The sequence below is a fragment of the Crocodylus siamensis genome, chromosome 3, assembly GCF_052110815.1.
Source record: "Crocodylus siamensis isolate JL-2025a chromosome 3, ASM5211081v1, whole genome shotgun sequence".
NCBI classification, from domain to species: Eukaryota; Metazoa; Chordata; order Crocodylia; family Crocodylidae; genus Crocodylus; species Crocodylus siamensis.
Window position 1 is genome coordinate 176,373,123 of NC_143397.1, and position 25,524 is coordinate 176,398,646.

The 25,524-nt window shown below is 40.9% G+C and overlaps 1 protein-coding gene across 4 annotated transcripts in view; it reads right to left on the minus strand.

Annotated features, from left to right (window-relative positions):
* Positions 1-346: 346 nt before the first annotated feature.
* ZNF521 (zinc finger protein 521) overlaps positions 347-25,524 on the minus strand; it is a 285,865-nt gene continuing 260,687 nt past the window's right edge. For all 4 annotated transcript variants that reach the window (XM_090039845.1, XM_090039842.1, XM_090039843.1 and 1 more), the window contains one exon: positions 347-1,174. In XM_090039845.1, the coding sequence (XP_089895971.1) occupies positions 1,145-1,174 (30 nt within the window). In that variant the 3' untranslated portion in view covers positions 347-1,144. The remainder of the gene's footprint in view (positions 1,175-25,524) is intronic.

A 25,524-nucleotide genomic window follows, 5' to 3' on the forward strand; every position in this document is an offset into this window, starting at 1 on the left:
GAGCGGTTAGACATAGCCATTGGCTGGGATGGGTTAGTCAGGGGTGGTCCTGCCTTGAGCAGGCTGCTGGACTAGATGACTTTGTGAGGTCCCTTCCAGTCCTTACTTTCCTACAATCCTAGATGAGTTCCTGAGGTCCTTTCAAGCCCTACTTTTCTATGATTCTAATGTCTTTTCTATTTAAAATGGAAGGGTATCGGGGTAGGGACCATCTGCTGCCTCTACATTTGTATATGTCCTGGTAAAATGGAAATGTGGCTGACCCTTAGAAGTGACCATAATAAACACAATGAATGTTAATAATAATGGCACTGAAATAAGAAAAAGATAAGACACAACACACACATAATGGTAAACTGAATTTATTTCCTCTTGGAAAACAATTCCAGTAATCTCCAGGTTCAGACCGCAGAGTAAACATTAATAACAGTAACATACAGGTTAGTTCAACTGATTCAAGAATTTGGCTGTGTGAAATCATTAAGGAAAGTCTTGAACACTCAAAGCTTCAAATGGTATCCAGGAAAAAAAAAAGTTTCTTTGACAATCTACATAACAACTATTGCATATATGGTAATGCTATCTGTCATATCGCAAGGCTTACAAATATATATACGGGCCTTATTCAATGGTGGGGTCTTGCTCTGTGAGAAAGCCTTTTCATATTTTTTGCAAGAATCTTCAGCAATAAAAAATAGTCTTGGATTCATCTGTTTGTATACCAAAAGAGAGATATTTTAGACTTAAGTTTAAATGAAAGGAAGGCCAAACAGAGCTGTAAGGTAACGGTTAATTTTTTTCTCCCTCTTCTTCAAAAATGACACATTTTCTTAAGCCTTTTTTTCCTCACACAGTATTATTATTATTTTTATCTTTCTTGAATAGGGCCCAAGTCCACTTGTCTTTATAAGACCATTTTAGTATCAGACAACATAATACATGTGCAACACTTTATATACAGGAAGCCTATCCGGTGCTCAAAAGTTCAAACACATGAACATCCAACAGTTTCGATAATACAAGTTTTATGGTACAATACAATGTTTCTGAATAATATACATTAACAATGAAAGTTTCGTGCAAAGAGTAAAATGTGTTCCCTTTTTGTGCCACAAAGAATTCTCTTGAAGAGATGGGCCTTGCACTAACTGCTATGTTGGGTCATCGTATGATTCTGGAATAAAAACAGAAAAGAGAGCTTAGTTATAGGATAGGCATTGCTACATGCAGCTGTACTAAAAATTCTACTAATAGTATATTTGCCATCTCTGTAAAATAGCCTAAATAAACTTCGATGTTAACAGAAGAGAGCTCTCTGTTCACATTTTCGCACTGGCTTTATTTCATAAGTCAGGAGAATGGCACTGGAATGCCTTAAAGTCCATTAGGTCAAATATGCTCTGGTGGAAGTGAATGCAAGTTCACTAACCACAGTGCCCACTCCCATGCTGTTGAATTTAGCCTGTAATGCATAAGCCAAACATTTCTTTCCCTTACTTGCTGTAATGCCAACAAACCAGAAATATGCTAATTTTAACTTCCTTGCTAGAACATGCAATCAAACATGATCAGCAACAGAGTATTTTAAAGTCGAAAGGGCACTGTAATGTTCACTTGGCTGACCAAAAATTGTGAAGGGGAAGCCAGAAAGATTCTTTGATTTATCAAACAACAATTCAAACTCTCATATCCTTAAGTGAATGTACTGCCTTGTGTAAGGTGATATTGGTTCAGAGACTGATGTTTCTTGGTGTGAGATCGCACTTCACCCTCTCTGCTTACTCATACTCATTGTTGTCCAAATAAGAGAAGGTTCCCAGTGAATGCTAGGTCTTCTGCAACATTAACAGTATCCACAGAAAACTGGACAAAGCCTGCAATCTCAGTTCAGAGAAAACAGAATAGACACCAGAGGGTAATGACTTTGCAATCACCAATGCAGGCCAGATTTGAACTGGCAACCCTGAGGTGAAACCAGTTGTGCCCCATTATCAGTTTCTAAACTGTACAGTCCATTCATTTTATCAGTTTTAATTCAAACTCTTCTGGACTAAAGCACTTTAAAATAAACCTATTCCCAAAAGATATCCATCATTTTCAGTGAAGCGAACACCTACTGAACCATACGCTTAAGAGCCACCCATGAATATAAACATAAAAACAGCCACAGCAAAACAAATGTGAAATACAGTCTGATTCTATGCTAATCTAACAGCCTTAGACAAATATAAAGCTGCACACACGTACACGCAATAGTTCATGGGACATTGGCAAGAAAAGGCTCACAGAGTAAGGCAGGAATTTTTAAAGTAGTGTCATTCTCAAGATGAAAAGAAAAATGACCCATTGACACTTGAAGACATGATTTTCAGATGTGAATGCAAAATGATTTAATGCTGGTGGCAGGCATTTCAGATCTTCCAAGGCCGAAGAGTTAAATAAATAAATAAATAGATAGATAAAATGGCATAATAAATTATATATATGATATAATACATACATATCATGCCATTTGATTTCATATAGCATCTTTTTCAAAAGCTCATTTCAGAATACTGTAAAGCTGGAACAATACACTGCAGACTAAAATGTTGGCCAGTCACAGGTAATGGGCTCTGACTTTAAACCACAAGAGCACGGAAATTAAGAGTTAAATCTGACAGTCTACCTTTTTGCCATCCTATTGTGTCCATTATTGCTGCACTTGCGTCATATAACCCACAGACGGATTTGAGACCCTGCAGTCTCCAGAAACAAAGGGACAAGTTAAACATGGGGTGACAGTCAGAATTCTGATGGCCCCTGGTTTTGAGTGTTTAAAGTCAGAGGCAAATTGCTATTTTGAACAAGGATTTGGGGTGTCTTTATGTTTGAATCTACCCAAAAGTAAATGCATGTCAGTTGTCCCTGCTTTTTTTGACTGAGCTACACATAATCAGTTTGGAGTCTGGAAGAGCTGTGCAGCAGTATGTGAAACAATTGAAAGGTGCTCTGTATGTGTACTTAGTGCTGCTGCTGCAGTGACATTTTTTATTAAAAAATAAAAAGGCACAAAAGTGAAAGAGAGAAAACAAATCACAGAATGAGGACCTGCTCACCCTTGCACTGAGTGGCCCAGACCATAGTGCCTGATGCAAAATGAGATTCTTCAGGGATAATGAAGAGATAATTAAGAAAAAAAAAGGATAGTGGAGAAAAAGGCTGAATAGGGCAGGACCCGAAGAAACCCAATGCAAAGAGTTTATGGAGCTTAGGCCTTATTCATGAAATGGTACTTATTTTAAACAATCAAAACAGGACACCATTGCTCAGGTTTCCTAGAACAATCAGTGCTCCCCAAAGGTGTTTTTAGACAACCATAAGTTAGGGAGAAATACCTGTTCAGTTTCACATAAGACAGACTTTTTCATAAACTAAAAGTGAAAGCACATCAGGGCCATAACATTGACCAGACAAGTGGACAAAGGATGGGAGAGGAGAGATCAGAAAAGGAGGAAAAATCTGTAATCCCACAGAGAGCCATATTCCATTCTACAAAAAGCCATCTATTGGAGACCCCATGGCTAAGTGACTGAAAATTGCAAACATTAATCCCAGTTATGAACTGTTGTTGCTTTTATGAGGGGTGCTGTGTTTAAAAATTTAGGGCAAAACTCTTCTCTATTAACCACCCAGCAGATCCTGAATCTGATATTCTGCAGTCCCTATTGTGTACAGAGCTCCTACTTCCATGACAGTGGAAGATTGCCCATGTAGAAAAACAACGCGGAGCTCCCATGGACATGGACGTGGCAGCTCTGTGCACTCAGGGATAGCCCAGTGTTAGTGCTAAGAACAGCTATGTGGCTGTGAGAGCAGAATTGGCCTGTAACAACTGATATATCACATTTAAGAGCAGAAATTTTAAAAAATATATCTTTCAGAAACTCTTAAATATCTTTCCTGATTTTGGACCAACTGGTTGTGTGTGGGGGAGGGGTTTTTTTTCTTTGCTGCATGTCTGTAACTCAAGTAAAGTGTTGAAGACTACACATACTAATATCCCCCCTCTCAGCACAGTACAGATACAATTTTTTTTGTTAGGTAAGAGATACAGTCCCTCTGTGAAACAAAAATTTTGATTTTGTATTCAACAATGGAAAGAGAAAAATATTCTGTACATGCCTCACCAGTGAGGATGGGGCAATTTGAAACCCCCCTCTGATTTCAGGATGAAAATCTATGTTGTGCACACAAGTCCAGGCTATGCACATACAAAATAGAGACATGGTGGAAAAAAAGTCATTTTGCCACTGCATTTGTTTCCCTCAAAATAAATAAGTAAATAAAGCAAGCAAACAAAAAACTAGGAAACCTGTAAAATATACTTATTTCCCTAGCTCTATCTTATTCTGGAAATAGCTATTTAGTCAGAGAGAACTTGGCTTCAACATATTTCACATAGAAAAACACTTTCAAAACGTATGTATGCTGTTTCTAGAGATTGAGATTTCTCTAGCAGAACCAGTGATATAAACCCAGAATCCTAACTCCCAGTGAGCTGCTTTAAACCATTAGGCTACACCACTTTCCATGAGCAAAAAGCCTTGGGAAATCCCTGTACTTAAGGCTATAGAGTTAAAATCATACCCAGATTTCAATACAACACTAACTGGAGAAATCTCTTCTACAAAGAGAATTGGGTTATTCTGCAAAAATGGTTGAGACAGTAGAAAGTAATAATAATTTCCTGTTACTTGTTGCCTTTCTATATTTATCTCTATTTATCTCAGAGAGACAAAATGCGTAAGCTTGCAAAAAATACCATGCACTGCATCAAATATAAGGAAGGAAAAATATTCACTGATTGCTATCCCGTTAGAATCTCTAATATAAACTCCAGTTGCATTCAATTAAAATGAGACTTTTTTAACTAGATAAAATAGGACACAATCATACCTGAGATGCAGTGCACAAAGGGTACAAATAAAGAAATATAGAGATGAAATGTGGATGTATTCTTTCAACAGATGGTGACAGTACCACGGCAGCATGTTATTTTTTCCTTAGTTCAAGAACACAAACATCAGTAATCAATCACCACTGATTAACTAATTATGGGACCCTACATGTTATCATTTATGTGGAATCCTTTATCTGCACACATTAAAGATAATCTTTGTTTTTTTTTAAACCCCATTGCACTATGATACAGTTTCAGGTTGTAAAACAGAACTCTACATTACCATCAACCTTTAAGCACTACATTTTTTTTTAACAAAAGCAATTGGTTTCCAACAGGCTGGATAATAAGTCTTTTGACCTGCATTCTTCTTTGACCCATTAAGGTCACCCCTGTGCTCGGGCATATAGCTGACTTAGGAAATGCCTGCAAGTCCTACATTTCATCTCCTGCCCACTCAAAATAAAGCTTTCTTTAAATGTGTCTGTACGGGTCCCTGAAGACCAGGGAGGCATCCCTGTAGTGGGCAATAGAGGGACTGAAGCTTCTGCCTTTATTAATGAATGCAGACCATTATGAGTCTGGCTGGCTCCTGCACTGTTCCCAGAAGCATATACTGTACGTGACTTAAAATGCTAGAATATTGACACAAAGCGAGCTGGGCACCCCTAAGGAAAATTACTCCTTGGATATAATGTAGGCTCGTAACAGCTATTAGAGTACAAAATAAAACCCTCCGGGATCAAACTGACATATACCGCATTCTACCTACTCCTCAAACATTAGAAGAATTTCTTTGTGAAGGCATTCTCAAGGACAGCATTAAACTGACTTTTGTAGCAATCTGCAACAGCTTTTTGGCTTACAGCTTTTAGTACTAAATCTCTAGTTTGAATCAATATAAGTACTATATCTTCTACATTAATCAATACATTTGGTTCAATACATGTTCTATTAAATTATACTTTCTAATCAAGATTTTCTGCGTCTCTCCTCTCCTTTTTAATCCAAACTTCTTACTACTTCTTTATTCCTTGTATCATACTTTTCAAACTGTCTTAGGCTAACAATGGGATGTTGGATTTTCCACAGTTATGCAGGGATGAAGGGGGGTGGGGAGGAGGAGAACAGACTGTTAAAATAGCAAACCCAGCAAAACCTAAAAAAGAGTATTATTAACGACACATTTTGAATCTAGTTCAACAATATCAACATGGGTTTTGGAATCTCAGACTGAAACTTCATCACTTTAGTGGCTATCATGATATAATATCTGTAACATAGAGCTATGCTTTGGCAAACAGTGAAATTTTATATCACATGGGGCTGGAGGGAAAAAGCTGCTACAATATTAAAAACACAAAACAAAACACTTCAGACCCAAATCACAGTGCTAGTTAAATGTTCAGGTAAGCCTGTTTTTACTACCCTAACCCTCAAACCTGTGATGCTTAAGCACTGCAGCACCTGTTTCTCTGTTAAAGCCCTTTTATATTGTGCAGTGGCTCTTTCCTGATAGACTGCATTACAATTATACCTGAGGCAATATTGATGAGTTATTTAGATTTGTGAGATACTTAGCTGTAATATACACTATCAATTAAGATGCAAAAAGGGTACAGTATACCCTTATTTAGCCAAAGCCTTGAGGGATATTTGAAATATGTGGATAAAAGATGTTTTTAATGACTGGAGCAACATATACTGCTATGGAAGGGGATTTAGTCACATTTGTGTTAGGTTTGGTTGAACAAGGTTATTCTTTATCTGTAAAGAATATGAAAAGGTAATGTCAAAACAATAAACATACATTGCCATTGCATACTTTTGCCACTGTCTTGCAGATGAAAAGCATTGCATTGATGTGCCTGGTTTACACAGGTATGGTTTCTTTTCCTTGTTATAATCGCTGCAAACCTGCAGAGAAACTGTTGCATTTTCTTTTGACATTTAGTATCATCTCACACAGCTTGCAATAACATCTTATAATCCTTTCTAGATGACACTGTGTCACCATTAAAGAAAGAGGTGAAATAGCATAATAAACGGGAAGAACAGAAATGCATAGAATTTAAAGACAGATAAGACCTATTAGGGCATTTTCTCCACCCATCCTGCCAATGACAGATTATTGCCCATAGTGTAATTTCAAGTGTTTTGCCCAGTCCAATTTTAATTAGAGCTCCAACACTTCTCTTGGGAGACAATTTCACAGCTTTACAGACCTCAAGGTTAGGAAATTTTTCCTGATGTTCCTCCCAAGAGAGGAAAAGGCTCAACCAGCCCAAAATCACATGTGCAGTTATATCTACATAGTTAGAAGCTGGTTTCAGACAAATATTTAGGCCATTTCAAAGCATCCAAAAATGGGAAGCCTACGTTTGATCTATAGGATCTATACCACCACTATGACCAAGTCAGGAAGCTTGATTCCTTGACTCATATTCAATACAATTAAAAGTAGGGTAGATGGGATCTATCGGTGTTCCCCTAACCAGGATGCAGCCAGTGTTCTCACCGATATAGTTAATGTAAGGGACATATCTGGGTCTACTCCTGTTACAGCTTTGACCTATGTTATAATTGGATCCTTGGATGATCAAGCTAAATCATTTTTTTCACTCTGGTGTAGTTGAAATATGTATGGGAACTTAGTCCAAAGCTAACCAAGACACTAATTTAGTGAGCTCCTCTACAGGTAAGAGAAAAAACCCCAAACCCCAAATCACTATTTTTGAAACCTGGGAATTAAAAAAACAAATGTTTCTATGGTCTGCCTTAGAATGGTGTGTCTTCAAGTACCTTAGAATAACCCCTAATGTTCAGGTGATGATCTTTGGAAATTGGATTCATTCTTGGCACTTGGAGGTCCTGATTGGGTTTAAGGGAGTTCTGCAGCTGGAAAGAGGATAATGTTTGAGTACTCATGAAAGGTGACAGCAGGAAACTAGCAGGAGGGTTTCAGAACAGAGAAAGAAAGATTATAGGCAGGCTGTGAGTTGTGAGTAGTAACTACAGTACCCCAGTGTACTTGACAAAGGAGAGGAGTATTGACCTCCATTATTTTATTTGAATTCTTTGGTATTTTAGATAAAGGAAAAGATGAAGTCTCATCCAGGCTGAATAACTGGATACTAGGACTGAACTCAAAACAAACCCAATACCATTTCAACTCTGACAACTGGGGTTTTACCATGAAACGAACATTTGATATGATGTACAACAGAGCTACCTCACCACATACACAGTGTCATATCCTGTGAGTTACTGTGTACCTTCAAATGCCATTGAAGTAGAGGGAATTGAGTAGCACTTATCACCCTGTAGAACATGGCCCATAATTAGGTCTAATAGGCAACAAAATCATTATCTTAGGTCATGGGTGACCTTCGTTAACAATGACAATTTGCAAAAGTCCTCTCTGAATTATAATTAAACAAACAACTTAGATTACTTGATCTTTTTGAGAAAGTTGTGTATGATATTACTACCTCCGAAATGGCACTGTTGGGAACCATTTATGACATTCGTTCATGTTTATATCAGAGGACCTAGCATTATGATTCTTATACATGAAAATTTCAAACTATGTTAGAAGAAACAAAATCACAAAATCACTAAATAGATAGGGCGCTCATGGGATACAACTTGGAATTTAAAAATGCAAGCCTCCCATTTTTATTCAGCAATTTATAGAGAGCTACTAGTAAAATGTCAGTGAAGGAGTGACCCATTTCTGAACTCTGAATGGCAAAGACCTGCTGTTTGTAAAAATATAACGCACATTTTTAGGTTTAGAAAAGAATGTCTCATCCTTGGGATTGTCTGAGCAGCATCCAGAAGTGGGTGATGCATAATGAACATGGATATGCATCGTTCTTTGCACTTCCCTCACCATCAAGGCCATCTAAAATTACTGGGTTAAGTCATTGGCATAAGTTTAAGGAACTTCAAGCTGCCTGAACTTCAAATGCCTATAGACATTTAGGGGAGGTGTTCTAGCTCATGGTGCTTTACACAAGCACCATGAGTGAGAGCCACCCTGACCCAACAGATGTCTTCCTGTTGGTTCGGGGGGCTTAAGCTTGCCTGTATCAGCCCTGGCCACCAGCCAGACTGCCCCTCTCCCCAGTCCCTGCTTCATGCCCCCTGGCTCCAGCTGCAGGAAAGCAGAGCCAGCAGCTGTGTGCTGCCCCCGTCAAGAAGCTCAGGTGGGGGGAGGATGAAGAAGGGTGGGTCCCCCTTCCCTCACCTCTGGCCCGAGCCTCTTGACAGCAGCAGCACCACAGTTGCCAGCTGGGCTCTGTCATGGCCAGAGTTGGGGAAGGGGCAGGGGGTGTGAAACGGAGGCCCTTTCCACACAGGTCTGGCTCAGGTCCCCCCAATACTCCAGCTGGGTAGCTGGAGGGGGGGGCTGCAAGGCGAGGGGGCTCCACTGCACCCTGCCCTCCACCCCCCCAGTGCTGGCCATGGCAAAGCCCAGCCAGCAGCTGCATGCTGCCTGCTCCCTTCCCTCTCCCTCTCCTGCTGCACAGGGAGGAGACAGCCTTGTGTACGCGAAAAATGAACCCTCCCCAATATGCTTTACTGTAGAGCACGTCAGCTAATAGCTGATTTATCAAGGGTTAATTTTTCACATGGTCAGCCATTTTTAAAGTGTCCTGCATCTGTAAGCATGTATTATGTCACGGATGTAGAGCAGGGGTGGGCAATTATTTTGGGGGGAGGGCCGCTTAACAAGGTTTGGTGAGCTTTTGAGGGCTGCATGGGTAGCCCCACCCCTTGACAGTTGACCCGCCCCCTGGTTGCCATCTTGGGACCAGAAGTCCCACCTCCTAACACCTGACCTTTGCCACTGGAAGTCCCTCCCCTTGCCCCCCCACTCCAAATGCTCCTTTGGGGAGGGCAGGGGTTACCATGTCAGAACCAGAAAAAACCCAAAGTCAAACACCTACTATAACATTTTAATTTTACGACAAAAATATTTTGTCATGATTTATGTGAGTACTGTATATAGAGTAATTTCATAATAACTCAAAATAAATTCTTAATCTTTTATATTGTGTGGGGAGAGTGGTTAGGGGTGTGTGTGTATGGTGGGGTGTGGGTGTATGTGGGGGCCATAGGGTATGTTGGGGTGTTGTGTATATGTGGGAGGTTGTGGGGGCAGGGTGCAGGTGTGTGTGGTTTGTGGGATGTGAGGGGTGTGGGGATGCTTCACACTTTGCCCATGGTTCAGCTGGCTGTCTAGCTCCCGTGCCTGGGGCTTCCCTCCTATACTGCGCAAGCAAGCACGGGGAGTGCCAGCAATACAGACTGCCTGGCAGGGGCTGTGCTCCTCGCTGGGATGTGCAGTGCTGGCTGGAGCCAGATGCCAACACCCCAAGCACCCCCACCTGCTGCTGCTGCCCCTGTTCCCTGCTAGGGACGCATGCCATTGGGTGGTCTGTGGGGAGGAGGCTCCCCACACCCCACCAAGACACTCTTTCACTCCCACACACTGGCCACCCAAGTCCACACTGCTGCCACCCCCCTGGGCACAGGCTCCACAGCACTGCCAGCCCCAGCCCAGCTGCAGCCCCAACTCCGCTGCTTCCCTACCTGCTGCCCAGAGGGAGCAGGATGCAGAGAAGCCTGCAGCAGGGGTAGCAGCAGCCCCACCCAAAGCTGTGTCCTGGCTAGATGATGGGAGGAAGGCACAATAGGGTATGTTAGAGAGATGTGGGTACATGTGGGCACCTTGTTCCCATCCTCATGAGTGAAAGGGCTGAGAAGGCACAATTTCTTGGTGGGCGCCACAGGCTGGATGGAAGTGCCCGGTGAACTGGATCTGGCCAGTGGCTGTATTTTGCTTGCCCCTTTTGTACAGCACGTTCAGTAGTAAGATTGCATGAAAAATGTAACTTGTGTAAGTGCCTTTACATGGCTGGTAACAGCCCGCACAAGACTATTTTGCCATCTGGTTATCGCAGGAGCAGAATGTCATGTGCGTCACATTCTCTCTTCTGACAAGGCCCTAGATATAGATATGTACCTGTGTTGTGTGTGTGTGTTGGGAGAAGACAATAACAAGAAACAGACTAAAGCTGACTATTTTAGTTCTATATTGATTGAGAATTCACCCTATGCGAGGAATCCTCAGCTTCTCTACTGTACCAGCTCTACAGACCTCTTGTGCTTCCAGAGTGGAGCAAAGAGGTTGTAGCAATGATTTGTCACAAGGGAACGGAGAGACATGCATTTGAAGTGCTCTGAACCCTGAAGCTTCAAATTTGGTGCCATGCAGCCTCTGTGTATGGCACATGGCAGACCAAGGAGGGGACACACAATACAGTGGCAGATACAGCAGAAAGTAGAACAGTAAATTATGCATGGAGCACAGGGCAGGGAGCAGAAAGCAGAGCAGGAGATTGAGCAGGGGCACAGGGCAGGGAATAGAAAGAAGACCATTACAAGGGTGGCCACACTGGGCTAGAAAAACATATATATCTCTCACACACACACACACACACACACACATACACACAAAAACACACCCACACACGATACAACATTCTCTTCAACACAGCAGCAACAGCCAGTCCAAAGAGCAAACAGAAGCCAGAACCGTTTGCCTACAGGGGAGTAACATGGGACAAAAGGCTTTGATAAGCAATATCCTGCATCATAAGATATTCAGGGATTAAGTCACTGTTTTACAGACCGATGTGTTCATGTGCCAGTTGTTGCTATGCCCTAATACTTTTTCTTGCAATGTTTAATTTATTATGCTGATGCTTTCCAAACTAGAACATCTGTAAACAAGTTTAAGTATGACCTCCCTCCCCATTTTACATCTATGAGCAGTACTCCTTCTCTGTGCTCTAATTTTAGATACCTTAAAGATAAATAAATCTGTGGGTGAAGTGAGAAAGAGACAGAGAGACAGAGAGACAGAGGTGGAGAGAGGAAGAGAGAGAGAGAGAGAGAGAGAGAGAAAGGACAACAACAAAAAACCCTTGTCTCACAATATAATATGTTCATCTTAAGTGAATACAAATTTTTGATTTGCCTAGCTTTGAGTGAAAAGCCAAGTCTTGGAACCAGAGCTACGGTATGTACAGACTTCTTTATAGGTCAAACCCAATTAAACAAACTACTACTAAATATTTAACAGCTCAGTGTAATAATTAGTGACAAATAATGATAGCTTAAATTGATAATTGCATAGAAATGTCCTGTTGGAAACAGTACACACTTCCTGCTCCTCCTGATTTTCTTTTGCTTTTTGAAATCCTGGCAGTCTTTTTAGGGTTAAACAGACAAATGAACCATTATTTTATCCTCACCCTTCAGTCAGCTAGGTGGTTTTGTATGCGTGGTTTGAAGACAATTCCTTTTCCTTCCTCACTTCTATTGTGCCTGTTCTCATTTATAGTAGGATAGCTGCTAGCTGCTGGATCAGTGCATTGATTTTGAATCCTAAACTGACTAGTGGGCCTAGAATTTAAACTCTCGCCTATAGGATTCAAAAGGTCACCCAATTAAAATGGGGAAGCACACGGAGATGCGATTTATATGCAAAGGGCAACCTTTAAAACAATGATTCTTTGCAGTTTTCTACAAGTGCATGTGCAAGAATTCCTTTGAATGAAATTACAAGTGAACTGTACACATAAATGATAATTTCTCAAGGTAGTCAAAGAGGAAAAACATTGTAACTTGTTTGTGCTCTTCAATATATAGGCATATACATACAAATTAGGGGTGTGTGAAGTGGGCCCTGTTCGATTTAGATTCGGATTTGGCCCAAATCAGGGATAGTGATTCAATTCATTGATTTGGATCACTGTCCCTGATTCAATTCGGCTGAATACAAATCTGGAGATTTGATGCTGATTCGGAGAATCAGAGATTCGGACATAGACACAGCTTTAAAAGTTTTTTATTCATACCTTGAGGTACCAGGCGCAGCTTATGAAGGCTGTGATGCTGGGGCACAGGGAGCATCCCACAGGAGTGCAGGGGGGGGGCCCTCCATGTGCTTGGTGGTGAACCCAGTACTTCCAGTCCACTTCTGGGCCTGCCAGGGAGTGCGCAGGGGCCCCTCCCCCCTGGCTCGGCCATTGGCCACAGAGGGACCCCGGGTGCCTCCCCAGACCCAGGATGCACCAGTCACTGAGCCAAGGGAGCATTGGGGGGGCAGTCCCCTGTCGCACCTGGAAGTGGACTGGAAGTGCTTCTGGTCCACTTCTGGGTCTGCTAGCAAGCATGCTGGGGACCCCCCTGTACTTCTGTGGGACACTCCCTGCGCCCCAGCATTGTAGCATTTGTGAGCCCCTGCTACCATGATGTATATAGAAAAAACATTTAAAGCTGTCTCTATGTCCGAATCTCTGAATCTTTCTGAATCCCTCCGAATCAATTCAGAGGGTTCCAATTTGATTTGGAGAGATTAAAAGGTCCTCTGATTCGATTTGGATTCAGAGATTCAGCCACCAAATCAGGCAGAATCTTTGCTGAATCAAATCAGGGACTGAAGCTTTGCACAACTCTAATAGAAATGCTCAGCTAATTGGTATACTGTCATGGTCACCACACTACTTAATGTCTTAGCCCTGGAATTGTGCTTGTAGTTATCAGGTGACAAAATGGAGCTTTGGACTTCATTTCCTCACATTAACTTCCAATATATGATACCTCATATGCCAATATTTAGCTACAGGGGCAGGCAATTATTTCAGGTGGAGGGCCACTTACTGAGTTTTGGCAAGCCATCGAGGGCCGCATGACAGGCAGCCATGGGTATATTAATTTTCTTAATTTTGTGGTGGGGCCCTGCGGGCTGGATAGAATGGCTTGCTGGGCTGCATCTTGCCCACCCCTAATTTAGTACCTCTAAGATTACACACTATCAAAAGATTAACACAAAATGATAAGAACTACCAGAGTTTTCACTTAAGTAAAGAGAGGGTCTTGCTTTTATGATGGTCACAGTCAGGCCTAATTCTAGTGATTACTTTTAGAAGAGTCAGAGGTTACTGTGTGTTTAAATATGTATATCCATTTCTATACTTTTAAGTACAGACAATGCAAAACTATAAGCCTGAAACCCGCACACAGTACAAGGACAATAAAATATTACACTCATCATGGAGGATTTTGGGTTGTAAAATGTGGCATCCTGATTCTCTGTTGCCTTGTGCAATCACCCATACTTGTGCCAAACAGAATGAACCACTTTGCACTGGTATCAATGATTATACAAGGGGGCAATGCAGTGAAGAAATCAGGTCTAAATCTTTGTGAGTTTTTCTAAATAAAAAGTAACACAGATTTTTCTCTTTCCTTTATATAGCCTTTTCCTTTCCTCCCATCTTTTTTATGAGTGATGCATCTATCTTCTCAAAATGATTTAGGTCCCACATGTCTGCTTGGCAATTCTGTGTCCAGCTGTGCACTTGGACATCAGCACGTTGTGAGTGAGAAATGTTTTCAGTTCTTCCTTTACTTGTGCTTATAGCAGAGGGAAATGCTCCCTCATCCCCTGTTTTGGGTGGTGATGCTACAATACTTCTGCTCATCCCCATGGACTGTCCCCTGGGGTTGGCCTACAGGCTAACTGGGGACTGTCACATCAGCAGGAACATCAGTCTTGCTGCCAAGGCAACAAGCTCTACCCACTTATTCCTGCCCCCTGCATGTTAATACTGGACATGAAGCAATAACCTTCATGGCTATCAGACCTTTAACACCTGACACCATGTTCAAGACCTGGGTTTTCCAGTATGCTCATAAACAGCATCCTGGGGTACCCTCATGGCACTCTTAACTGCTTCATTTCTGGTGGTAACCTATGTGAAGCACAAGTGAATGAATGGGGCTTATTACCTACAAGGAAAGACTGAACATGTTGCCACAGGGTGTGTCTACATGTGCATTTACGCCAGCATAAATTTACTGTGCAGTAACTTATGGCACAGCAAGTGGGAATAGGCCAGTGTCTACACGTGCAGGCATTAAAGCACTAAAGTTAGTCCCAACTCAGTACACACACACAGTGTTACTGTGCAGTAAAGCGTCTACCTGTACATTCCTGTGCAGTAACTAATCGGGTGTAAATTTGATACCTGCATGATGCAGGTATCAAATTTACATTCAAGTCGGCGTAAGTTTCCATATTTACTACATAGTATGGGTGTGTATGTGTAGACACACACCTGAACTGCACAGTAATTTCAGTTACTGCACAGTATATGTGCATGTGTAGATATGCCCACTGTGTTGTACCTGTACCCCATGTGCATTCACACCCCTGTCTCCTGTTACTGATTTTTAGTACAGTAGTCCCCTGAACAAAGTGAAAAGAATCACATTTAGGAAGGGAAAAAAATGGTGACACCAGTTATACTCAGCTGCCACCCTTATGTTGTGCCAAACCATCAGAAATACAGAACTTTAATTCCTTTACAAAAAGATGTGCTGTAGCTATGGTGAGACTAATCTATAACCCTCACATTCTTATATAATTTGCTACTTCAAGTTAATTTTAATTCATTACAATAAAACTACCTAATTAAAATAAATCTTTAAAATGAAGTATTAGCTTGATCCCAGAATAAAAGCAGAATCTTGTCTATCAGAGGGCGATTCATCATACCACAGAGCACACTTATACAAATTCAAACATAAGCTATAAACAAGTACACACAGCATTACCACCTTGCATAAAGGGGCAGGCAACAGGAGGCCTGCTTTCTAATCAGTTCTCAAAGGAACCTGCCATACAGAAGTGGCACTTATTCTAATTTAAAGCTCTTACAGTTACTTTACCTTGGCAAAATTTATAAACTAATAACTTTACTAAACTGACTGGCACTCCAAACAGAAAAACAAAGGCAACCTACAGATTCAGACGGAAGGAGAAAACCATTTCCCCAGAAAGCTACTATCTCCAATGATGAGATAAAGAATTTGCTTGGGGGCAACTCTATTCTAACTGTCCCTGCAGTTCAATAACAGTTTTGTACCGTATCATCAGCATCAGCAAGATCTGTACTCACTCTTTACTGTGGACCAAGTCCTATTGTTGTTTCAAATCTGCCAGGCATCTTTTAACATTTTAAACATCTATATCATCACTTGGTGGCACCTCAATTATAGAAATACATCTGAATGAATTTAGCAGAACTCCTGGTTTTGGAATACAGCTTTGCTTCAGAATGCCATTAAGCTGGCAAGGAGATCAGTACTGTAAATGTCAAGTTTTAAAAATACATAATATTCACAATTATGGCTCACATTCCCTTTGGTTTCTATTATTTTTGTCCCACGTTAGCTGCTAAAAAACAATTCAAGAAATTACGCCCTCCTACACACACATATGAAGAAAAAAGAAAAAACCCCCACAGAAAGCAGTAATAAGGGTTAAGTACAAAGTCTCTTGAATATATGCAGCACAATATTGGAGAAAAACTTGTCATATCCTAAAACATGCCACTTTGTAGATACTTATTTTCTGAATCAAAGCAATAGTACAGTAAAACAACTTCAGGCAAAATTCCTAAGTTACAATGCAGTTTGTGTCAGAACACAGATCACTTCATGCTGACCTGTCAAACCATCCTTGGGAACACAAAAAAAAGACACATCTGCAAGTCTGTAAGAAACTTTTGGCTGTTAAAAAAAGCGTGTGTCACTCACAAACTACCGTTTGCTGCATGGTACAAACCAATCTGTATTGATCCTAATAATCAGTGCTCCTTTTTTATCAGAAAGCAAGATTTTTTGTGTGATATCTTTATTGGACCAACTGTATAGTTTGGAGAGATGTTAGATAAGCTTTTGGAGCACAACATGCCTTTCTTCAGCTCTGGGAAGGGTTCCCTCCTAGACCTGAAAGAAGGGTCATTTATGTCTGAAAGATTATCTAATACATCTCCCAACTATAGCGTTGGTCCAATAAAAGATATCACCAGAAAACCCCCTTTACTTCTCATGAATTTCCTGTGCCATTATGAAAACACAAATGCTCCAACCCTTGTTATCAGCATAGCTGTGCACATCTTTTAGGATTGTGCTCCCAAAACCTATTGATCCAAACTATTCAAAATTCTGAAGTTTTAATTCACAAAATAAAAAATCACGACCCAAGAGGGTGATAAGGAGCAGTAAAGAGAAACCTGTATTACATACAGGAAACTATCAAACAGCACTTATATAGTGTGCCCTTATGAATTTAAAATGGATTAAACCAATAGGCCAACATTTCCACACTTGTAGGAGACCCAGAATTGGACAACTATATCCATATAGAGTCTGATTTTCCAAAGTGTTGGCTGCCTGCAACTCTCCAGGAAATCAACAGGAGCTGATGGTTCTCAAAACCTTCAGGAGTTGTTCTCCACATTTCAGAATTCAATCTGACCGTCTGCCCCTTTTGCTTAGCCTAAAGCCAAAATGGTTTTAGGTGACTATTTTTAGGTGTCAGAATGTAAAATGTTGACTTTGTGAGCTTTACATTAATTCAATAGTGTTGTCAGAAAAGCTACAGAACTTAAGACAGAATCATTTCCACAGCCTTCCTGAATTTTACTGAAGAGATGTAATTCTCTTAAATTCGAGAGGACAGTCCTGTAGGAAGGGTGTTATCCTCTGTTAAATTCTTTAGGTTTTCAGAATAATTCCTATACAGCTGTATTACATTTTTGAGGGCCCTTGTGACCAAATGTTCACATCTTGTGCCATTTTCAACCACTGGTGCATGCTAAAAGCAGTCACAAGACTGCACTAATTTGCTGGAGTCCCCAAGAGACTGTTATATTAGATGAGGATTATTGGAGCTCAGCACAGCCTCCATGTTGCCATAAGGACCAAGAGGAAGTAGCACAGAACCTAGTACTAAACTACCCAGGTTTCCTGCTCATTGAGGGTCTCCTAAGATCTCTGGCCAATACGGTTTTCTAGAACTCTAGCTGCACCGAAGGATGAGCTGGAGGCTGCGGATCTTAACTGTCAAAGCCAATTGCAAACATTGACCTATTTCATCCTCAAAACATGCCTGTGAGGTAGGTAAATATCTACAATTGTCTCCATTTCCCAAATTTGGAAATAGGACTGGGTGGGGCGGGGATTCCCCATCCCAAATGCCAGGATGTACTGGCACATAAAGGAGATTTTTTAAATCTCTCCCTCAGTACAGTCAAGTGAGCTTCCTATGGCCACAGCAGGAATTAGCAGCAGAGGTGGGATTAGGAGCATGCCTTTTGCATCCAGTCTGGTGCTAAGTCCACAGTGTCTCTCTCAGAACACAGTGAAGCAGGTTGCTGAATTCCATCAGTGCCTCTTCATCGTCTGAAATAGATTACTGAGTGTCACCCTTTATAATCTCTCCTATAAGACAAATCCTATGTGTTCCCCAAGCCTCCTCCCCTTATTTCCCCCCATGTATGGTTGAAAGGTTATGAACAAGTTGTTTTCTCATTGCTGAGATTAAAAATGGCTCTATGTTTTGCTAAGCAGTCCTCTGAAGCCTGGGCAGCGGGTGCGTGTGTGTCTGAAAACGACCCCAATGAAAGGAGGGAATGAGAGATGCTAAACAATGCTGCACAAAGTTGCAGACTGTTCGGCTACAGGCCAGAAAATGAATCCAATTTTTCATTCTGTCATTATAAATATTTCAGTGCAAATGGTACTGATTTTCTGCAACTGTGGTTAAGCAAAGGGCCTTTGAGTGAATATTTAAAAAAAAAAAAAAAAGGAAGAAAAGGGAGGGGGGAAGAGGAAGAAGAGAAGAAGAAGAAGAAAAAAAGGAAAGAAGAGGGAAGGGAAAAAATTAAGGTTAGTGCCCAATTAATTTTGTACTTCCAATGTAAAAGACTCTGGGAGAAATTCTACAATGATGTAGCGTATGACTCAAGGAAGGGGAAAAAAAAACATTTACTCTGCTCTTCTTCTGACAGTTTCTCATAAAATATCTGCAGTCCATCTATCTTTTAGTACTCCAGGCTCCTCTGGAGAGCAGAAAATAGTAGTTTAAAGCTCACTTCAGTGCCAGTCTGCGGGAGATTGCTTTCCACAGGACCCCTGCTGATGGAGGCCTAGGGGAAGAGGCCCAGGAGTTATTCAATCAGCCCAAGACTCTGGGGCGGCTGGGGGTCCTTTGAGGGCTGATTATAAAGCTGCCCTCCTGTTGCCTGCCTCGGAACAGAACGAAATGAGCAGACTCTTGCTGAGCAGATTCTGCAAGAAGGAATTTCACCTGTCATGGAGTTTGTCAGAATTTCAGGATTTATCTTGGTGCAAAATTAATAAAATACCAACTAGGATTTCAGCCTGACTACTCGGCTGTGTCATCTCAAAGTGATCTTTCACCTAAAAAAACCTGGACACTGAGCTACTGAAGTCATTCCTGCCCTACTTTTCCTCTGGAACTTCAGCAGGATGCTATGACTACATAACAAAACTATTAAACATGGATTTCCTAACAACTGCATCAAGCATCAAGCGGTGGGTGGGTGCTACTGTCCTAGTGCATGACCTTTCACCTCTCTCCTGTAGTTCCAAAAACTCTTTGGAACACGCTTAGGAGTCTGAAATATAAAAAGGCCATTTCTGCAGTTTATAACACAGTTGGTCCCTTATGGCACCACATCTGTTAAATTCATACACTGAGATTTCAGGCCTGGATTTGATTTATACGTTTTAAAGAAGTACAAATAACAGACTATGTAAGATCACATATCATGAAACACCACATATTAATCTTACTGTGGCAATAAAGTATATGCAGTTCCACCTTACTTTTAAACACATACTGAATCCAAAACCTACTCTAGCAGTAAGGGGCCAAGTTGATAAAACAGTGTCTTGAATCTCTATGATCCAGTTCAGTTCCCTCTAAACTACAGAACGCATTATAGACTAAAAACAGTTCTTTTTAGACAGTGTCTTACACTACAAAAACCTTCGTACAGCGTCTAAGAAAGATAGCGTGAGCTTATAGAATCTAGCCATATGAATCCCAAGTCTCAGGTAGCAGAGAAGCAATTAACTTGCAGCCTCCAAGTAGGCTGCTTCAGTTCAGAGAGGAGGTCAACATGCAGAAAATAAAATAGTTGTCAGCACAAACCAGTTGATGGGTGAGTAAATATTATTCAATTTGCAATGCTGCTGGCTCTCATACTCAGAGGTTCAAATCACAACACTGTGAAGACAGTGTCACTGTACCAATCAACAGCAAAATATGCACAGATTGGGAATCAAGATAACTTTGCTATTAAACCCTCTAACCCTATCCCTAGTCTGCAAGGAATGGGCAGCAAATTTTATACCTTTCCAGCAGTTTAAGGAAGCAGATACATCTCATTGTCCATTTTCTAATCAGAGCTTAAACGCAACTGAAATATATATATATTTTTTCCACCTCTTTGCCATTTAAATGACAATTCAACATTAATATACGTCATAAAGCCACCTTTACCAGGCAGTAGTAGTCTGGCAGTTTTAACACCGAGAGATCTCACAGTAAAGAGAGAGAAAGCACGCAAGTGAATGCACAGATGGTGGGAGGGGACGCAGGGTGCTCTCAGCAGGCTACAGTAGATATGCATTAACTCCACAGAGGGATAAGGGCTTCCCACCAGTACAGTCATGAATTATAACTGAGCATGGGAGTGAGTTCTTAGTGCCTGTCTCACAGCAAATATACTGTTCCATTTTCCTTGCACAATCACCTTTCACCTTTACAAACTCAAAGCAAAGCAAAATGCAGTGCTAATATTTAACAGTATCCCAGGATTTTTTATATTGCATGGCATCGATCTATAGATACAGAGTAAGAGAGTAAGTATCTACTATCCTGTCAGACAGATAGATACATATACAACTCACGTTTATTACATTATCCAAGCACGATAATTTGACTGCAAAATGACATTCTAATACAGACAAACTCCTGAAGTTGTAGGAAGAGCTGTGCGCAATTCAGCAATTTTAGTTCTCAAGGACTGAACCACTTTTTTTGTTTCCAATTTACAGGGGGGAGGGAGGTGCCACCGAAGCTTTGAATAAAAAGCAAAATCTATTTTGGGGGAAAAAAAAAGTTACAAGGTTTTATGTCAAATCTACCATGTTTCACATGGTTTCCTCCCTAAATCATATTTTGGCTCCAGTTTGCTCCAAAGCTGGTGAACCTGACCCAGATAGCAGGTAAAGACCTAAAACTGAAACCTGTTCCTCCTGGTTGGGGTTTTGTTACAAACAGCTCCAGTCGTGTGGCCATCTGCAGGCAAGTCTTTTTCACTAATGCTTGGAATGAAGCAATCTAAAAATGCTGATGCTGTGCAAAAGAGGAAGCACACTGGAGCCAAGATCTCTGTTTACTGGAGTTTCCTGGACATGTCCCCTTTATGAATCACTGACCACACCTTGTTTTTATGAACTATATACACCTCCTCCCAAGAGGAAAACCACCCCCTCCCAACTTGCCTCCCACTCCATGAACTTATCAATGGAGAAGACTTGTTATTTTAGGCAGTTTAAAATTTTACCATTTTTTAAGCATTCATTTACCCTGTCTTTCACTTTCGTTTAAAGCCTCAGTGTCCCTGTTCTAAATGACAGCACCGCAAGCACTGCTTTTAAGCACTATTCATCTTGCCTACCACATCTCAGGCTTTTACACAGAACACTGCTCTCTCTCCAACAATGGAGCCTTACTCCTTTATAGCTTCAGGGCAGAGACAGTTACTAGCTGTAGACTTGCTGCAAATATCACAATAAAGGATACAAATGTGAATTTCTCTAAAAATGCAGGTTCAGCTCTAGAGGTACCTTGTTTTAGCAAACTCTGTCAAGAGCAAACAATATATCTTCCTCCACCTACAAGGCAGTCACCCAGATGAAGCTGCTTTCCCAGTGATCAAATGAGTCAATGCATCAGGGCATCAGTGAAATCTATGCTCTGTTCCCTGTTAGGTCTATAATCAATAGTCACAATTCTGCTTCCTTCACAGTTAATATGCTTAATCTTGGTTTGGCAACAAGTCTCACAGAGCTTTAAAAAAAACAAAAAAGCCCAGAGTGTTGGATTTATGAGATCCAGTGACACAATGCTAAGCCCTGCCTCTGCTGTGTGAGAAACCAGGATTCAGAGTACAGCTTCCAGATGGTGGCTGGAAAAGCAGTATTGTATCTACTCAGTCTTTCCGCCCCAAGTGGTCCAAGTTTTGGTATGCAGAAACAGGTCGAGGAGCAGGTCCCAAGTAGTGGTATACTTAATGATGTAAGAGCAGCAGCAGCTCCTTGGTACTGCAGAAGATGCATGGCAGGGGCAGTACTCTGCCTGTATTGGGATTCAGGATTCAGACCATGAATAAGAAGGATTCAGTGGCAGCACTCTGCCTTCGCTAGATGGGAAATTGCAGGGCCAGTGGTGAGTGGAGCCAGGAACGATGAGCTTATTCACGGAGATGTGGGGAGGAGGGGGGAGGGAGGGAGGGAGATTTACAGAACTGGCCATGAAGCTTCTCAGTACACCATTGCTGGATGCTTCATAAAGTCACATTGATGGTAGTCCCGGAGATGACCATCTGTTGTCAGCTCTGGGCCAGATGAAAGATAATATGATGGCAGCTACTGGTAGCTGACAGCAGGACAGTTGTATGAAGGAATGAGTCCTAGAATGAAGAGGTGGTGCTTTCTGTTTAGTATAGAAAATCAGTCATCGATATCAACTACATTAGCAAGAATTAATGGTTGGACAATTACGAGAACTGAATTGAGCTACCAGGGAAACTACTGAAATGCAAATAGAGGGCTTATTTCCATCATTTTCTTTTGCCTACTCCAAGTGTATCAACCAACTGATCTGACTAATCCTAAGGTTTATGCTGAAGCACTGAGAGCAAAGGCAATCAAAACTAATTTGTGGAGGGCCAAAATCCATCTTTAATTATTATTTGCTGATCAGGGTATACATTTACTACATTCCTGCCACCCCCAGACTGTGGAACGGCCCTCATGCCTATATTCAGTTTCCACATAGAATAAAGTAAAAAAAAAATAGCCTTTATATAGTAGCTGAACTTTCAGTTATCATCATCATTATTTATTGTTCAATATATGCCTTATTTGTGGCATCTGTCGTTACTCAGAGGACAAATATGCTTATTTGTATAACTACTCCTGTGTCTGTCTTTTATCTCTCTTCTTGCCCCTCTCTGTTTCTCTTCCCCTTCTCTGTCTCTTCTTTTTTGTTTGTTATTTTTCCCTGCTTTTTTCTTGCAGTTCCTTCCAGTTTTCTGCCAGGACTTCCTTCTCACTTCCTTCCTTACCCCAACTGCTAAAATGATCAGCATCATAAACGTGAATGCTATCATTAGGTTTCAGAACCAACACTCAGTAAGATGAATGAAAAATTTCTGGAGTTAATATCTCTCATAGCCATTGTTTCAATCTATTTACAATCAAACATGACATTAGGTTTACAGACAACCTGTAAACAAACCAGAAACACTACTGAATTGCTTTAGAAAATTAAGTAATAATACCCAAAATGCTTGATACATTCTCTCCAGAGAACATGCAAAATATATTGCAAACATCATGGTTTTGCAAACATCATTTTCTAGTTATTTAAGGAAAGGCCAGAATGTTTTCAAAGGATGATTGTTCTGTGTATAAACACATGCACATACACACGCACCCATGTATGTAATAATCTGAAACAAGTTAAAATCAGTAAGACTCATTCCCATTTTTCTCAAGCACTGTTCAGTAAAGCAAAATTGTCGCTATACAGCTGTGATGCATGAGACCTGGTGAATTTTACAATGTTCTATAAGTATTCATGAACTAATGAACTACCCACTGTGAGTGTTTACATTTGAATAGGCCAATCAAAAAGGTTGAACTCACATGCTCCAAACCTGGAAATTTCTTATTTAGAAAAAAATTATCATATGAAAAAACTGATGTGGCTCAAACACCCCTTAATCCCCATGAGGGAAGAGACAGTGGTGGGGAGTTCAAAGGGTTTTTTTGTTTTTGGCGTTGTTGTTGTTGTTTTTTTTCCCCCTATTTCACCTATTTTTAACATTAAAGCAAAAGAGTTGGAGAAGAAACACTTTGAAGATATTTCCTTAAATAGCTGAAGAGCGAGTGCTTCCATTATGTGTCTCTTGATTCTTTTTTTAGATAAGTCATTCTGTCTTCTTGGAATAGAAGTCTGAAGATTCAGGGATCAGGGGATAACGTGTCCCTGCAGGGGATAACGTGTCCCTGAAGAACTCTATATACTGTGACATTTTGGAAGCCTCATTGGTGCCCTCACCCATGTGAAGGAGTGAGTGAACCCCTCCACCCTGCCCACAATAACCCCATGTTAAAAGTAACCAGGCTGTATTGTTTGAGGTACTACTAGTGCACTGTATCCAAAGACCTCAAGAACACAAGCACTAATTACATTAATATAACAATACACGTGTCAGAGGCAGACAAGGTTCTTTGGATAAATGTGATATCTTTTACTAGACCAACTAAATAGTTGGAAAAATTGTCCTTTGCAAGCTTTCAGGCACAAACAGCCTTCTTCAGGCACTGGAAAGAGTCTGCTGTTGGTTTGGGTACTCTCCTGGTTTAGATGCCAATATGCAAAACTGCAGGTCCGTGAAAATGCAAATGCTGGTAGACAACAGGTGGGTGGAGGGTGAAGGAGGATGTTGACCTGTGAAAGAATGCAGCTAGTAAACTGTAGAGAGGTTACCTGGGGTTATCAGATGGCAGGCAGGCTATAATGAGCCATAATGCAATGCCTATATTTCATCTATGATTTTTGGTATCCAATAGATCTATGAAGTGAAGTGTGTAGGCTCGTCTATGAAAGAAGTTTTGTAAATTCCCTTTGAGGATCAGAATTGATAAATTGGAGAGACAGTGGTTATCTTGTGAGAAGTGTGCACCCACAGGTAATTAGATATTTTTTCTTTGATAGAATTTTGGTGTGTGTTCATTCTAGTACGCATTTGTTGTTTGGTTTCTCCTACATATTTTCCATCAGGACATTTAGTGCAAACCAACAACAGACTCTCTCCAATGGCTAAAGAAGGGTGTTTGTACCCGAAAGCCTGCAAAGAACAATTTTCCAACTATTTAGTTTGTCTAACAAAAGATACCACATTTACCCAAAGAACCTTGTCTGCCTATGTCCTTAGACAAACAGGGCTACAACCAACCTTACACTTGTAATACAGGTGTTATTATCCCCATTTTTCAAATGGAGAAACTTTGGTGCAGAGTGGTTAAATGCCTGGTTCAAGGTCATCTACCAACTTAGTAGCAGACCTGGCAACAAAATCTCCTGAGTCAGTCATCTACTTTGACGAATGGACCGTGATAGTCTACTACAGACAGAGGCCAACATTTCCAAATACAGTGCCTTCATTTAGGCAATCAAGACTACATTAGGACACTTAGTTAAAACAGTAATGGAGGCTGTGGGTGCTTAACACCTGTGGAAATGCAGGTGCTTTTATGGTGCTTCCTAAGTTTAGGCACTTATGACCTGATTTTCTGAGGTGACGCGCACCCACAACTCTCACTGA